The sequence below is a fragment of the Salvelinus fontinalis genome, chromosome 3 (assembly GCF_029448725.1).
Source record: "Salvelinus fontinalis isolate EN_2023a chromosome 3, ASM2944872v1, whole genome shotgun sequence".
Lineage (NCBI taxonomy): Eukaryota > Metazoa > Chordata > Actinopteri > Salmoniformes > Salmonidae > Salvelinus > Salvelinus fontinalis.
Genome location: NC_074667.1, coordinates 10,164,265 through 10,182,809, shown reverse-complemented (window position 1 = coordinate 10,182,809; position 18,545 = coordinate 10,164,265). Strand labels below are relative to the sequence as shown.

General features: G+C 41.7%; 1 protein-coding gene across 2 annotated transcripts in view; it reads right to left on the bottom strand.

Annotated features, from left to right (window-relative positions):
• Window positions 1–14,544: 14,544 nt before the first annotated feature.
• LOC129838289 (voltage-dependent calcium channel gamma-5 subunit-like) overlaps window positions 14,545–18,545 on the bottom strand; it is a 31,334-nt gene continuing 27,333 nt past the window's right edge. For both annotated transcript variants that reach the window (XM_055905175.1, XM_055905164.1), the window contains exon 6: window positions 14,545–18,470. In XM_055905175.1, coding sequence (XP_055761150.1) covers window positions 18,198–18,470 — 273 coding nt within the window. In that variant the 3' untranslated portion in view covers window positions 14,545–18,197. The remainder of the gene's footprint in view (window positions 18,471–18,545) is intronic.

Genomic DNA, 18,545 nt, shown 5'->3' with positions numbered 1-18,545 from the left:
AGATCTTCGACCAAGACCACACCTTCTATTCAACTAACCAATGAGCGACGACAATGATGGGTCTCGAGTCGGCATCAGAAAGATAACAACTGATATCTAATAAGGCAAACCCCCATATCCCATTGAAGAAAAAAAAAGAAAATATACTGAAATATATAAACGCAACATGCAACAATTTCTAATATTTTACTGAGTTACAGTTCATATAAGGAAATCTGTCAATTTAAATACATTAAATAGGCCCTAATCTATGAATTTCACATGACTAGGAATACATATATGTGTCTATTAGTCACAGATATCTTTTTTTTTTTTAAAGGTAGGGGCGTGGATCAGAAAACCAGTCAGTATCTGGTGTGACCACCATTTGTCTCAATGCAGTGCAACACATCTCCTTTGCATAAAGTTGATCAGGCTGTTGATTGTGGCCAGTGGAGTGTTGTCCCACCCCTCTTCGATGGCTGTGGGAAGTTGCTGGATATTGGCGGGAACTGGAACACATGTCGATCCAGAGCATTCCAAACATGCTCAGTGGGTGACATGTCTGGGACATGAACTGGGACATTTTCAGCTTCCAGGAATTGTGTACAGATCTTTGCGACATGGGGCCGTGCATTATCATGCTGAAACATGAGGTGATGGCAGCGGGTGAATGGCACTACAATGGGCCTCAGGATCTCGTCACGCTATCTCTGTGCATTCAAATTGCCATTGAAAAATATGCAATTGTGTTCGTTGTCCGTAGCTTATGCCTGCCCATACCATAACCCCACCACCACCATGTGGCACTCAGCAAACCGCTTGCCCACACGACACCATACACGTGGTCTGCGGTTGTGAGGCCAGTTGAACGTGCTGACAAATTCTCTAAAACGACGTTGGAGGCAGATTATGGTATAGAAATGAACATTCAATTCCCTGGCAACTGCTCTGGTGGAGAGTGAGCATGCCAATTGCACGCTCCTTCAAAACCATAGAGACATCTATGGCATTGTGTTGTGTGACAAAACTGCACATTTTAGAGTGGTCTTTTACTGTCCCCAGCACAAGGTGCACCTGTGTAATGATCCTGCTGTTTAATCAGCTTCTTGATATGCCACACCTGTCAGGTGGATGGATTATCTTGGCAAAGGAGAAATGCTCACTAACAAGGATGTAAACAAATTTGTAGACAACATTTTTGTTAAATAAGGTTTTGTGTGTATGGAACATTTCTAGGATCTTTTATTTCAGCTCATGAAACATGGTACGAATACGTTGCGTTTATATTTTTCTTCAGTGTAGAAATGGTCAGAAAATTACCATAATTTCACAAATTTTGTAAAAATTAATTCACAAAAGAAGAGTGTAGATAATTCACGGCTGAATTTAAGCTTGTCATCAAACCTCCAACTCCCATTTATTGGAATTGTGGTCTGCAGACTTTAGACCACTTTTGAGAGTTATTTCCAATTTAACTGTAATTTCAGGAGGTGAACAGTCCCTTTAAGGTCCAGGCTTTAGCTGGTTCAGCTGGGGTCCATGCAGAGCATTTCCCTTTCACAGACACACACACACACACACACAGAGACAGAGAGACAGAGACAGAGACAGAGACAGAGAGAGAGACAGAGAGAGAGACAGAGAGAGAGAGAGAGAGAGAGAGAGAGAGAGAGAGAGAGAGAGAGAGAGAGAGAGAGAGAGAGAGAGAGAGAGAGAGATGCCAAAAGGCACCTAAAGGACTCTCATCCCTTTGAAAGAAAGCCCCCAGCCTCTCTCTGATTCACTTCCTGTGTGTGTGTGAGAGAGAGAGAGAGAAATGGGCCACTTGAAGGGGTTGAAGCATATCCTGAACTGCTCCAGTGAATGGGAGTGGAAACTTCCTCTGTGGGGAGACATTACAGTGGGAGACATGTCAGTGTTGTTTAGATAGGACATGAAGGTACTCAGGGTTGTTTAGATAGGACATGAAGGTACTCAGGGTTGTTTAGATAGGACATGAAGGTACTCAGTGTTGTTTAGATAGGACATGAAGGTACTCAGGGTTGAGTTGTTTTCTCTTTGTAAGTATGTTAGTGGGTTTATCTCAGTATGATTATAGTTTTAGAACATAGAGCAGCAGAGAAAGCCTTCTGGTTTGTGTTAGTTCATCACTTTCCTCTTAATAGCTAAATTTTTATTGCACAGAGGGAAAGACAAAGAGCAGAGAATACACAAATGTCACATGTGAGACAAAGAAGAGGGAAATTGAGAAATTTATGTTTTTGCCTAGTGTCAATGAAGACACATATCCTTTCATATATCTGTTGCACGTTGCAGCAAAAGGTTCTTTTCATTACTTCTAGTCTGTGGCATCTTGAACTCATGCAGACAACAATATTAGAGACAATCTGTGTAACCCCCTCCAAGGGGATTATGCTGGTCGGCAATGAGCTTGAACTGAAATGGCATGGATGCCATCTGTTTCAATGATAGGTCTCCTTGGTATCAGTATGACGTGTTACATACAAATGTATAGTGCATTCGGAAAATATTCAGACTTTTTCCACATTTTGTTAAGTTACAGCCTTATTCTAAAATTGATTCAATATTTTTCCCCTCATTAATCTACACACAATACCCCATAATGACAAAGGAAAAACGATTTTTTAGAATTGTTTGAAAAAAAAACACATATCTTATTTACATAAGTATTCAGACCCTTTGCTATGAGACTCAAAATTGAGCTCAGGTGCATCCTGTTTCCATTTATTATCCTTGAGATGTTCCTACAACCTGTTTGGAGTCCACCTGTGGTAAATTCAATTGGATGTGATTTGGAAAGGCACACACCTGTCTATTTAAGGTCCCACTGTTGACAGTGCATGTCAGAGCAAAAACCAACCCATGAGGTTGAAGGAATTGTCCGTAGAGCTCCGAGACAGGATTGTGTCGAGGCAGAGATCTGGGGAAGGGTACGAAAAAATGTCTGCAGGATTGAAGATCCCCAAGAACACAGTGCCCTCCATCATTTTTAAATGGGAGAAGTTTGGAACCTCCAAGACTTTCTAGAGCTGGCCACCCAGCCAAACTGAGCAATCAGGGGAGAGGGGCCTTGGTCAGGGAGGTGACCAAAAACTCGATCGTCACTCTGACAGCGCTCCAGAGTTCCTCTGTGGCGATGGGAGAACCTTCCAGAAGGACAACCATCTCTGCAGCACTCCACCAATCAGGCCTTTATGGTACAGTGGCCAGACGGAAGCCATTCCTCAGTAAAAGTCACATGACAGCCCGCTAGGAGTTTGCCAAAAGGCACCTAAAGGACTCTCAGACCATGAGAAACAAGATCCTCTGGTCTGATGAAACCAATATTGAACTCTTTGGCCTGAATGCCAAGCGTCACGTCTGGAGGAAACCAGGCACCGCTCATCACCTGGCCAATACCATCCCTATGGTGAAGCATGGTGGTGGCAGCATCATGTTGTGGGGATGTTTTCAGGGGCAGGGACTGGGAGACTAGTCAGGATTGAGGGAAAGATGAACAGAGCAAAGTACAGAGAGATCCTTGATGAAAACCTGCTCCAGAGTGCTAAGGATCTCAGACTGGGGCGAAAGTTCACCTTCCAACAGGACAACGACCCTAAGCACACAGCCAAGACAACGCAGGAGTGGCTTTGGGATGGGGAGCGTATACCAGCTAAATTGTTTACTGACTATACACTGTAAAGTTACTGCATGATTGTAGCGGGTTTACTAACACGTTAGTTCTCTGAATGTCCTTGAGTGGCCCAGCCAGAGCCCGGACTTGAACCCGATTTGAACATCTCTGGAGAGACCTGAAAATAGTTGTGCAGCGACACTCCCCATCCAACCTGACAGAGCTTGAGAGGATCTGCAGTGAAGAATGGGAGAATCTCCCCAAATACAAGTGTACCAAGCTTGTAGCGTCATACCCAAGAAGACTCGAGGCTGTAACCGCTGCCAAAGGTGCTTCAACAAAGTACTGAGTAAAGGGTCTGAATGCTAATATTTCAGTTTTTTATTTGTAATAAAACCTATTCTAAAAACCTATTTTTGCTTTGTCATTGTGTGTAGATTGGTGAGGGAAAAAAAACTATTCAATCAATTTTAGAATAAGGCTGTAACGTAACAAAATGTAGAAAAAGTCAAGTGGTCTGAATACTTTCCGAATGCACTGTATCTGTGAGCGTAGCACTTCCAAGAATGCTATGTGCATGTGGATATCTTAAAGATGGCTTCTTTTAAAGCTAAGATGATGTCCAGGTATTTCAAATAATGACATTGATTTTGATGGAGTGTCAAATAATTTGTAGAACTTTCTTCTGGTAAACCTCACCTAAAAATCATATTATTTACACGCTTGGAAAACATTTGAAGAACCTGTTTTTGGTTGCAGGTAGAACCATTTTGGTTCCAGGTAGAACACTTTTGGGTTCCATGTGCAGTAGAACCCTACAGAGGGTTCTAGATGGAACCCAAAATTATTCTACCTGGAACCAAAAAGGGTTTTACATGGAACCAAAAAGAGTTCTCCTACGGGGACAGCCGAAGAACCTTTTTGGAACCCTTTTTAAAAATGTTTTTTAAAGAGTGTAGGGAATAGCGTGTCATTCAGGTGCACTATGGTCCTGGGTACAGAGATGGCTTCCCCCTATGATGTCAGAGGAGACAGTGGGTGTCTAGACGGGGCTTGGCGAGGAGGGGAGGAGAGAGAAAGAAAGAAAGGAACAAAGGAAGAGAGAATGAAGAGAACAAACCAATCCCTCAGGCTGTGTTAAGCTGCTTAGAAACAGAACTCTGTACTCAAACCTCACTAATATAGCTGTGTGTGTTGTTAACGATGGACACCTCCACCATACAGGAAAAAGTGTCAAGTTGAAACATTTAGGATCTTTTGAAGGGAAACTTCACCAATTTTTAACCTCATATTCATTAAACGTGGTGAAGTTTCCCTCGACCATTGACATAAAACCATGCAGGAATGATTACCCTCGGTGGGGGATTGCCTTTGAAAAAGTCCTGCTACAGAGAGAATCAGTGATGTGCTATTATTTAGTCATAGTTTTTTGGAGGTTTGAAGACGAAGTGGTTGAAGTGGGAGCCTGATTTTCAAAGGGCTGAGTCTCCACTCCCCCGAGTTGAATCAGCTTGAATCCTGTAGAGGTACACCAATGACTAAAAGCAAGATGCTCTTTTTAAATATTTCAAGCAGGTACCCAAGCTGTTATACCTTGATACAAATGAGTTTTTTGATAATTGCCCGGGCAACAGACAGGGAAGACAGAGGGAAGGAGGCACGAATGAACACACACACACACACACACACACACACACACACACACACACACACACACACACACACACACACACACACACACACACACACACACACACACACACACACACACACACACACACACACACACAAACGTTCTATATACATCAAGTTTTTCTCTTCATTTCCTCAGTTGTATTACACACTATAAAACGCAGGACATGAATTGTATTCCAATGTTCTAACAAAGCAGGAGGCATCGCTCGGCCAATAGAAGTCTCTCTGTGCATTTCAGCTAAGGATACACAGGCTCATGATTCACCCAGGCGATTTGGAGAGAGATATCATTTGCCCGTGTGCTGATGTGCGTCATGTTGGAGACAGGGCAGTACTCTGAAACTATTCTGCTGGCTATCTGTCTCTCTCTCGCTCTCCCTCTCTCTCTCATTAACGAGAGGGATAGGAAACAAAGGAAAAAGGACAACAGATCAAACCGTTTTCAGCCAAGTTCCCAAGGGACGAGAGGGAACGGCTAACCTGATATAACATTATTATATTGTAGCTATGGTTTGTGCCATTTGATTATGTGGTACAAACAGTGTGTGTGTGTGTGTCTGTGTGGATTTTAGGAGTGAGTGCTATTTGAATGATGTTGTAATTTCCTTTGGACCATTTTTGGAATAATGAAATGAGGCTGTCAATCATTTCACAATTCCCAAATCAGTCAATTGTTATGTACGCACCATTTGGATTTGTTATCAGTGAGTCACTTCGTAATGCACTTAACCTACCTCAAGCTACCGACTGGGGTCATTTAAAAAACAATTATAGCCCAAAGGTAGTTTAGTAAATTCTTCAACATTTTCATAACTTTGTCAATCAACCTGTTCTTAACAAATCTTAATAATTTCTGTATCAATATGGACAAAAATAAATAAAAATCTGGTCCTTTGGGGTCTTGACCACAAACATCTAATTCCGCCTACAGTAATTTGATAAATACACTTAGTATACCAAAAATGAAGGACACTTTCCTAATATTGAGTCATACTGGTCCTCCGTGGGAATCAAACCCACAACCCTGGCGTTGCAAGTGCCATGCTCTAGCAACTGAGCCACGCGAGAGACATGGGGTCATTTTAACAAGTGACAATAAGCGATCATGGCTTTCACCTGGATTAACCTGGTGAGTCTATATTTGCGTTTCCGATAATGAACAAAATTGCCTAGGATATATGCTTAATTGCAGTCAAAACAGCTCATAAAAGTATCGGTGGTATGAATACTTGGTAGAACTGTAAAACAAATACTCTCTGAATGTACACATAGTGCTGTATTTGTATGTATTATCTAAAAAATGGTTATTCTACTGAAAATGTTATATAACAGTGGAGGCTCCTCAGAGGTGGAAGGAGACCATCCTCCTCAGTGAATTTCATATAAATAAAAATTAATGTCTACAGTAGCCTCAACAGCACTCTGTAAGGTAGCACCTTGGTGTAGTCGGAGGACAGCTAGCTTCCATCCTCCTACGGGTACATTGACTTCAATACAAAACCTAGGAGGCTCATGGTTCTCATCCCCTTCCATAGACTCACACAGTAATTATGACAACTTCCAGAGGACATCCTCCAACCTATCAGAGCTCTTGCAGCATGAACTGACATGTTGTCCACCCAATCAAAGTATCAGAGAATTAATCTAGTACTGAAAGCATAAGCTACAGCTAGCTAGGACTGCAGTGCATAACATGTGGTGAGTAGTTGACTCAAAGAGCGAGAAAGACAATAGTTGAACAGTTTTGAACAAATTAATTTCTCCCAAAATGAAGGAGAAGCAAGAGAGATACTTCATCATTTGTTTTCACTTTCAGTTTCACTTACTTAGTTAGAAATTGGAGCTAGCTGACTGTGACTATCCAACACAACACTGGAACTCTTCCAAGTCAAGGTAAGCTTTTGGTTTTACTAATTTATTGCCGGGGCCCGAGCTAAACTGCTTATTGACTGTTCCCTGTAATGTTACTGCATGATGGTAGCGAGTTTACTGACGCATTAGTTCTATTAGCTATGTTGACTATGATGTTACTTTAGCTAATATGGTGACAACGATGTAGGCTGTGTGTAACGGTTATGATATGGTTTGGCTTGGAAAGTTTTTTTTGTCTAGTGACATACAGCTGATGTGTTGTGCATTGAAGTCCACAAGTGAAGGGAAAAGGTGAGAGGAAGAGAGCGCATAGATGCAAGAAGGAATACAACATGGCTGCTATGAAAGTGAACTGTTTTTACGTGTGATCAAGGGTGAATTCATTCCGCCGATTCCGTTAAAATGTTTCTTAAACGGAAGCAAACGGAACGAAACAGGGATAAACACACTTGAATTTGTCAAATAGAAACTCTTGTTTGCAACTGTTGGACTAATGATTCCACCCTAGATCAGCTAGATGCAGGCAAGATTCTGCAAGGCAGTATTGAATGTTTACTGTCTGTCACCTAAACTTTCATTCATAGGCTAGGTTGTAGCAAAGTCATGATGGGTACAGGGAAAATTCGAGTATCATATAGTAGCCTAAACCTATCGATGTTACATTGAACTGGGTGAATGTAATATGAATGACAGTCCTCCAATATGCTGTAATAGAAATAAGGCCATGCTCATGATGTTTTTTTTTGTCCCCCATCTTAAACTGCGCTGTTGAATAAATACCCAAAGTCCTATAATATCCTCCAATATTCTATATGTGCAACTTGTTATGATATTGTTTCACTATGAGCGATGCTGATGCTGGCTGTGGGCTAAGTAAATAAAGAAAACGAAGGCATGTTTTTGGTCAATGTCTCTCAGGATCACTTTTTTAAGTGAATTTAATCACTTTTTGCCAGTAAAATAAAGTATTTCAGATGTTGGTGTACTGCCCCCTTAATGGACGTTTTTACCACGAATATTACAGGCTGATATTTACTTCAAATTGATCACTAACAAGGATGTAAACAAATTTGTGCCCAAGATTTGAAAGAAATATATATTTTGTGTGTATGGAAAATTTCTGGGGTCTTTTATATTAGCTCATGAAACATAGGACCTTTACGTGTTGCGTTTATATTTTTATTCAGCATAGTACTAATGTAGAGTGTACTTTAGAAAAAGGTTCGCATTACAAAAAGGAAAAATGTGTATTTTCATTTGACAGAATGTGCTAATTTGTGTAATTTTGCCAAAATAATTCTGTTTGAGTCATGCTTTGCTATGACAGTTTATTTCTCCAATAGTTTCTTCTTGGGGTTAAAATTACCCCAGTTGGTAACAGATGTCAAATATGTTAGTAGCTTGATGTTTAATCAACCTTACCCTCTTTCACAATGGGCCCATTGCTGGAAGTTCTTACATTCAAGTATGTAGCTTTAGTTAGCCTGTAACATATAGTCTCAGGGCCTTCACGTACAGTGATATACAGTGGGGTTATGTAGGGCTATTGAGGAAGAAGGCATCCGGGGCCATAGTAATCATAAAAGTCCTTGTCTAATGAGGTCTATCTCAGCGTTCTTTTTATTTATTTTTCTCCCCAACGGGCTCAGGAGAGACAAAGATGGAGTCATGCGTCCTCCGAAACATGACCCGCCTAACCTCGTTCCTGAACACCTGCCAGCTGAACCAGGAAGCCAGCCGCACCAATTTGTCAGAGGAAACACCGTTCAACTGGTGACCGGGGTCAGCCCGCAGGTACCCGGCCAACCACAAGGAGTCGCTAGAGCGCGATAAGCCAAGTAAAGCCCCCCCGGCCAAACCCTCCCCTAACCCGGACAATGCTGGGCCAATTGTGCGCCATCCTATGGGACTCCCAGTCACGGCCGGTTGTGGCACAGCCCGGGAAGGAACCCAGGTCTGTAGTTACACCTCGAGCACTCTGGAGGCCTCTATCTCAGAATTCCTGATCAACAGCTGGTTTGGGCGAAGTAGAGTTGAATAATGCATCCGCCCTCTCCTTTAGCCATCCCTCTCTCTTCCTATCTTCCCTCATCCCCCTCTATTTCTCGCCCCCTCTCCTCATTCCCTCGCTCCCTCGGCAGACTGTTCTGAGACATGTTAGCTCACCTCGGCAGACTGTTCGGAGACCTGTCAGCTCACCTGTGCCTTCTGGTGATGTTGAGAAAGTAAACAGAAAGCTGATCACCATCTATTCCAGATGGACGGCCATGGTGGCGCTGACAGAGAGACACAATGTGCCCACGCTGAAGCTGACAGGTGTATGTATAGGGTCCTGACATCGTCGTCACATTGGTGATTAATGTTTTTTTTCTCTATGTGTGTACATGCACGGCAGGTTTATTCTAAACATGTTTCAACATTAGCGTTAGAGTTTAGTGTGAGTATCCTCTGACCTTCTGTTCAGTTCTCCTGTCACCCAGAGGCTAGGACTGAGGCGACACAGATGAAGACAGACTCAGCTGAGAGATAACTTTTCTGCGTAAAAAGATCTCATTGTAATAATTATCACTCAGTTGAAAGGTTGATATTTCACCCAAGATGAATGTTTTTTCCTCCATGGTCCACAGTTGATATGTTTTGGACAAATATTTGAATATCTTTGCTGAGACTGTTTTTTTTAGTTTAACATGGTAAATATAGAATAATCACAAAGTAGATGAGATAATGTGTTTTCAGTGACACTGAATGGTGCTACTGTAGATGAAGCTCTGACCTGTCTTTCTATAACCAACACTAGATGGCATTGTAGTACAATGCCACAGCTCCCCATCTTCTGCATGTCTGTACTGAAGTCATCATTTGGATCTCGAAAAGGTGGATGATGTTCGCTCTGTTTATCCACATAGAGCGCATCCCAAATGGCACCCTATTCCCTACATAGTGCACTATATTCGACCTGGTCAAAAGTAGTGCACTATGTAGGGAATAGGGTGCCATTTGGGACGAACCCCCGAATTGATGACAGAGGGGTGGTAACACCGCAATAATCTTTAAAAAGGGTGCATCTCAAAACTCCCAATAAAGCTAACATCTCAATACTTTAATTAATACACCACTTAATGTAACATTTCTAGTGTTGATTCAGAAGTTAAATTCACTCTGTACATGTGAAATTAACACTAAGTGGTGTAAAATAACCCCCCAGTGCTGGTGTTAATAACCAGAGTTATTGTTTTACACTGTGGCGAGTAAAACAGTCCTATCAAAACCACACCCATTATTATATTTGCCAGCATGCTCTACTGCACGTTTTTAGGTTTGTTTTTAACATCTGTGTTTGCATGTACATTGATCGATTAACTACACAAAGATAAATAACTGTCATGACGTTGCCCTGTTGGCGAGGTTTATGACCCCCATAAATACCTTCCTCCCTTTCCTCTCTCTACTCTACAGATGTGACTGTTGGAAAGCCCTTTGTTAACATAGAGAGAGTCTGGTAACATCAAAAGGGGTGGGGAACAGAACCATATTTCGGTAATCCAACCAGCTGAAAATATGCGTTGGTACTTAAAGAATATGATGTCAGATCAGTTGTCATCTGAGACATTATTACTGATGATAGGATGACAAACTGTATCTTGGAAAGTCTACACATTCTAGTTATCAGATTCACATGGAATTGTTGTGCAATTTAAATGTTTAAATATGAAACTATTTGTGAAAAGATTAAATGTAATTTTAGCTTCTAAATGAGAATGGTTTTCATAAAGTAAAAACTCTGCTCACTCAGTGGCCCCGCCCAAGTGAACAGACATTGGTTGGAAACTATGAAAATGTAACTTTGTGTTCCCGAGGACGTGAGGACTGCTGTCCATACATTCAAAGGGCTAATATCAACTACAGAACTAAGCCAACCTCAGCGTGAGCTCTGGTTGAACAACAATAACCTAATGAAATTAGCATCGTTTTCCCGGTGACGTGAGGACTGCTGTCCATACGTTAAAAAGGTTGAATTTCAACGTGGAGGTGACGATCGACACACCAGCCAGAATATCGCATGAGCTTAAAGTATGGCATTTTGGTATGAACTTTAAACTCTTATTCACTAAAGAAGTGATACCTCCTAGCCGTTGAGTTAGCAGCAGCAGCTGTAAACATGGGCTAGGATAGGACGCACAATCTCTTCAGAAAAACAGGGTACTGGGCCTCCCGGGTGGCGCAGTGGTCTAGGGCACTGCATCGCAGCGCTAGCTGTGCCACCAGAGATTCTGGGTTCGCGCCCAGGCTCTGTCGCAGCCGGCCACGACCGGGAGGTCCGTGGGGTGACGCACAATTGGCCTAGCATCGTCCAGGTTTGGCCGGTAGGGATATCCTTGTCCCATCACGCACCAGCGACTCCTGCGACTCCTGTGGCGGGCCGGGGGCAGTGCACGCTAACCAAGGTCGCCAGGTGCACAGTGTTTCCTCCGACACATTGGTGCGGCTGGCTTCCGGTTTGGATGCGCGCTGTGTTAAGAAGCAGTGCGGCTTGGTTGGGTTGTGTTTCGGAGGACGCATGGCTTTCGACCTTCGTCTCTCCCGAGCCCGTTTGGGAGTTGTAGCGATGAGACAAGATAGTCATTACTAACAATTGGATACCACGAAATTGGGGAGAAAAAGGGGGTAAATAAAAAAAGACAGGGTACTACAACGTATCCGTTCTACCACACGACGACGGATGCCACAACGCATCCGTTCTACCACAAGACATTCTTCAAAGGACAAAAGAGATCCCTGCTGGGCAACCTGGCATTCCATCTATGACCAACCTATCAAAGCGCAGCTCAGAGTAAATATTTCTTGCATTTTCCTTTTCCAAATGGGCGGTTATTTAGAATGCATAAGATTCTGTATTTAAGGTATGATAGAGACCCAAACCTTTTGTTCCTCAGTCTTCCCGCGCTTTCATTCAAACCCCTTTGTTTGTGTAACCAGCTGTCATATTGGTTACGTCCACCAGGGATGTTTTCTTGTATGACATAATTAGTCATCAATGTATGATCCATCCTGTGTATATGTAATTCTGTGTGATTATTTAGGTATTTAGTAAATAAATAATTAAACCAAATGTTGTATTGCTGTTTCAACTTGTTAGCCAGGATTCGTGAAGATAACCAAGAATTTACGACGTTCAGATGAGACTGAATAAGGTGACGATTAATGATTGACTGCTACTGTGGTAAAGGATTACCAGGTCTTTAAGAGTTTATTCGGAAGATAACAGCTCTATAAACATTATTTCGTGATGCCCCAACTTAGTTTAATTAGGTAATATTAATTACAGAGAAATTATTTTATAGAATAGCATGTCATATCACTTAATCCGGCATAGCAAAGACACGACATAACATACAGTACATTTTTATTTATTTAGTATGTTACCCCCTTTTTCTCCCAAATTTCGATCTTGTCTCATCGCTGCAACTCCCCAATGTGCTCGGGAGGCGAAGGTCGAGTGATGTGTCCTCTGAAACATGACCCGCCAAGCTGCTCTTCTTAACACTCGCCTACTTAACCTGGAAGCCAGCAGCACCAATGTGTCAGAGGAAACACCATTCAGCTAACGACGAGGTCAGCCAGCAGGTACCCGGCCCACCACAAGGAGTCGCTAGAATGCAATGAGCCAAGGAAAGCCCCCGCGGCCAAACCTTCCCCTAACCCGGACGACGCTGGGCCAATTGTGCGCTGCCCTATGGGACTCCCGATCACGGCCGGTTGTGATACAGCCGAGGATCGAACCCGACAGTACATTTTTCAAAACTAATCCAATCAGTTAATTTGATTTATTGCACCTATTACTGAAATGCTTGTTCCGGTTTAAATGGTTAATGTAGTTAAAAAAAGAAATAAGTCTCCCTACCCTGACAGTCATTCTGAATGCAGGTTGCGGGTGAATAAAAATTCCAACTCTAGCTGGATTCCAATAGGAATTAAACATCACTTTGCAAGCCAGCATAATGTGACTTGCAGGCCTGACGTGGCCTGTAAACAAGGGGTTTCCTAACACCACTGTGTGAAGGTAAAACTAGATCATCAACTAGGCCAATAAGTAAGACCTTATGATATATGTAATATATTGTCAGAGTATAATTTTAATGATAACATTCACCCAGGAACTCGCTTGGGGAAAGTCAGAGGCCTTTAAAAGGAAAGAGTTCAACAATCATGTCTCTGTCTCAAACAAATACAGTCATGGGTGTTAGCTCTACAATTTATTCAAAAAGAAAATGCAACCTGAGAAATTTGCAAATTAGGCTTTACACCATACAGTGTAAAAATACCCCAAAAGGTATTTACTGTAACGCTACAAGTGTTAATTTCTTAAACTGAGAAAGTGTAACAGCGTCAGCACTAAGCGAATTGAGTCCAGTGTATTCTAAACCAAGTGTTATGTTTTACACTGTAGGTGTTGCGTATTACCTACAATCAAGTTCCTTTGAACACGGTAAGGATAAAAATGGGGAACACTGCAACAGAGTTAAATCTTTAACACTTTCGATAGTGTTTTTTTAACACCAGTACAGTGAGACTCATGTGTTCACTGAAAATAGCGTACACCATTGATTTTGCTGTGTGCGTTAAATTCAAGGTCAGAATACACATAGAGAAATGTGCATGAAAAGGGAATTCCATTCCATTTAAGTACGCATCACTCGGGTCTGAATCAGCCCCCATTATGTGTTAAAAAGAGTGCATCTCAATACTCACAATGAGGGGTATATCTCAACTCTCAATGAGGGGTGCATCTCAATACTCTTAAAATGGTGACTGCATCTTAAGTGTAAAATGGGCACATCTCAATACCCTAAAAAAGGGTATATCTCAATAGTCTAGAGGGAATTCTTTATCAATTACTATACTAGTAAAGAGCATTGGCCATGCAGTGTACAAAATATATAGTACTGTACTACTAGACCAGCAGTTCCCTACCTTTTTTGCTTACTGAAGTTCTCTCTGCCCAGAGTACCCCCTCATGTGTATTTTACCAGTAGGCCTATTGTCTCACGAATCTTACCCCTGCGGATATGCAAAGTACCCCCCCGGGAGTCCTAGTATCCCTGGAACCACTATACTACAAGGAGACTATGTGTAGCACATCACACAAATCAACAGATTATCATTACTCTTTTTATTTATTCCTCTATTATTTATTTCTCTGCGTTGTTGGGAAGTAAGCATTTCACTGTTAGTCTACACCTGTTGTTTACCAAGCATGTGACAAATAACATTTGATTTGAGATAATCGGTCTCTTGATGTAGTGTAGTATAATGTGGATATTCGTTTATTTTAAGAGGAGACAAGAAGTTCCGCCTTGAGGTACTTCATCAAATACAGCAGTTTTTATTTATTTATTTTCAACAGAGATATAATACAGTATACACATTGAACATCATGAAAATTACTCTTCGTAAAAAAATACATTTCAACATCTCCAATGACTTCTTCTCGGACTTGAATATTTTCTAAAATATTATGCGTATTACAACAAATGCAAAATCTCACATTTTGAATAGGCGATGCAAGAGGCAAAGCAGCTATAACCACAGGCATAATAGATATACTGCATAGATGAATGGTTCTATGGATTACCATGGCTACAAATGAGTAGAACATCCAGATGATTATAATTTACACATGTAATAGTCTATATACAAGTTTTCAGTCCATGTACATGTTTATGATTAAACATATACAGTGTTAACACCAATAGAAAGCAACAAATATTGAGAAGACTGTTCTAATCTGAAGAAACAACTCAAATAGTGTTTGACAATGTGAGATATTTCATATTTGTTTGACAGTTTTAACATTTGTATTTTTTCTCAAAATATACGACTTATCCTTCAAACTGAAGAAAGCTATCAAGTGGAAACATGCCATATGTATTTTATCATTATTATCTCCAATGTAGAAATGTTGAACAACCATAACACTATCGGATGTTGTTAGATTTAGCCACACGCTTCTCCACTCCAATACCCTTGTCCTTTTTTTTGCTATTCTCTTTTTTCCCCCCTTTGCAATTTGCGCACTGTGGGTAGAAACTTCTAGGCTGTCAATTAGACCACCGATCAAGAAAAAACGTAACATTGTTAATAAATAACAATAACCAACATCGGTCGCAACATTGAACATCGACAATAGTTGTCCTCTAAATTGATAATTGACTTTTAAATGTACAAAGATTGAACAATTAATGAGGTCTTACTATGGCATAAATACTATAGCTTAAATATATAACGTATATGAGACAAGATGTATTTTCAAGTTGGTCACATTTAACACAGTAAGATTTTTTTTCTAACAGGGTATCTCCTTAATGTCAAATTCCTAATGGCACCCTATTCCCTACATAGCAAACTACTTTTGGCCAGGGCCATGGGGTGCCATTTTGGACACACACAATCCAAAGCCAAAGAGCTTGCATTTATTTATTTTTTATTTAACTAGGCAAGCCAGTTAAGAACACATTCTTATTTACAATGACGGCCTAGGAACAGTGGGGTAACTGCCTTGTTCAGGGGCAGAACGACAGATTTTTACCTTGTCAGCTCGGGGATTCCATCTAGCAACATTTCGGTTACTAGCCCAATGCTCTAACCACTAGGCTACCTGCCCCCCCCCTATGTAACTATGCATATGAAATCTGATAGAAAACTTGTTTTAAATATACATTTTACATTTCCAGTGATATACTCCATTGCCAAAAAGTAGTATTCTTGTACAGGTACACTACCTGTCAAAAGTTTTAGAACACCTACTCATTCAAGGGTTTTTCTTTATTTATAATATTTTCTACATTGTAGAATAATAGTGAAGACATCAAAACAATGAAATAACACATATGGAATCATGTGGTAACCAAAAGTGTTAAACAAAATATATTTTATATTTGAGATTCTTCAAAAAGCCACCCTTTTCCTTGATGATAGCTTTGCACACTCTTGGCATTCTCTCAATTATGTCAAGAACAGCTCAAATAAGCAAAGAGAGACGACAGTTCATTACTTTAAGACGTGAAGGTCAGTCAATAGGGAACATTTCAAGAACTTCGAAAGTTTCTTGAAGTGCAGTCACAAAAACCATCAAGCGCTATGATGAAACTGGCGCTCATGAGGACCGCCACAGGAATGGAAGATCCAGAGTTACCTCTGCTGCAGAGGATAAGTTCATTAGAGTTACCAGCCTCAGAAATTACAGCCCAAATAAATGCTTCACAGAGTTCAAGTAACAGACATCTAAACATCAAGTGTTCAGAGGAGACTGTGTGAATCAGGCCTTCATGGTCGAATTGCTGCAAAGAAACCACTACTAAAGGACACCAATAAGAAGAAGAGACTTGCTTGGACCAAGAAACAGGAGGAATGGACATTAGACCGGTGGAAATTTGTCCTTTGGTCTGGAGTCCAAATGGGAGATTTTTGGTTCCAACCGCCGTGTCTTTGTGAGACGCAGTGTGGGTGAACGGATGATCTCCGTATGTGAATTTCCCACCATAAAGCACGGAGGTGGTGGTGTTATGGTGTGCTTTGCTGGTGACACGGCCTGTGATTTATTTAGAATTCAAGGCACACTTAACCGGCATGGCTACCACAGCATTCTGCAGCGATACGCCATCCAATCTGGTTTGGGCTTAGTGGGACTATAATTTGTTTTTCAACAGGACAATGACCCAACACACCTCCAGGCTGTGTAAGGACTATTTGAACAAGAAGGAGAGTGATGGAGTGCTGCATCAGATGACCTGGCCTCCACAATCCCCCGACCTCAACCAAATTGAGATGTTTGGGATGAGTCGGACCACAGAGTGAAGGAAAAACAGCCAACAAGTGCTCAGCATATGTCAGAACTCCTTCAAGACGTTTGGAAATTATTCCAGGTGAAGCTGGTTGAGAGAATACCAAGAGTGTCCAAAGCGGTCATCAGCAAAGGGTGGCTATTTGAAGAATCTCAAATATAAAATATTTTGGTTACTACATGATTACATGTGTTACATGTAGAAAATAGTAATAATAAAGAAAAACACTTGAATGAGGAGGTGTTCTAAAACTTTTGACCAGTAGTATGTGTGTGCCTGGTGCACTATTAACAGCAAAATCAGGATTAGCTTATATCAACTTTGCATTCTTCATCAGCTACATTACATTCAAACTGGCTCTCCATATCTGATGGTCTCAATGACTATCAAACCATGTTCTGAGGCTATACACACACTATTCTCTTTTCTCTCTCCTTTAGCTTCATCATCCCTTTATTCTCCCCTTTTCACTGCATTATGTACATACTGTAATTCTGCAGGGACTTCATTTGGACTCCATGGATGTAGTAGAAGCTTCATGGTTTCTTTCCATTCAAAAATATACAAACTTTATCTCTGTCTTTATTAACAGTACTGAGCGTGAGATGGAAGATGAAAAAAGAATCAAATTGATAAAGTACTTGTAATAAACCTCCTGCTCTCTGACGGGATGATTAAACCACATAGTCAAAATAAAGAGAGGAAAACTTTTCACTTTCAATCTACCCACTTATAGTATATTATCTTACAAGTTATACAGTTGACAGAAGTCCTATGTGGGTTACCGGGGAGATATCGGCTTCTATATTGACCAAGATGAAGAACGTACTGTATGGCGAAGGTGAACAAGGTCTGATTGAGAATCACTACTTCTACTGTACTTTGAGTAAAACCAGAGATGGAAGGTTGGCTGTGGGGGTCGCCATCTCCCAAATGTGTCAAAATTCAGAAAACTGCACTACAAGAGGACTTCAAAAGAGGTCGTCACACACATGGAAAAAGATACGCCCCCCCCCCCCCTCTCACAAAACACAACCTAGGCGCCATCAGCCCTCTCAATCACCCTCCAGACCGACCAACCTTGTCTACCACCTCAGCAACCCAGCCAGACTCTTCCTTCCTGGGGATGTGTGTGCAACCCGCTGCCCAGGCTCCAGGGCTTCACGCAGGCCTCAGCATGGGGAGGAGGACATGCGGTCATACTCGGGACACTTGAGGAGCGCTGGGTAGTTGGAGTGGAGGGAGTGGTTCATCTGGAGCGAGGCTTCGCTGGAGATGCTGGAGGGGCTGCGGCCGTGCTGGTCCCAGGTGTCCGGGTGGAGGAACTGACCAGAGTAGTCGGAGCAGTTGCTGTGGCGCGGCCCGTATAAGCCCGGGTGGGGTCTGTACATCTCCTCGGCCGTGTAGCGCTTCATGAACAGGTAGACGGACATTACGCCGGCCGTCTGGAGATACATGACAGATGCAAGGGAGCAGGATAACTTGCAGTATCCTCTTCAACAAATGATATCACAACTGCA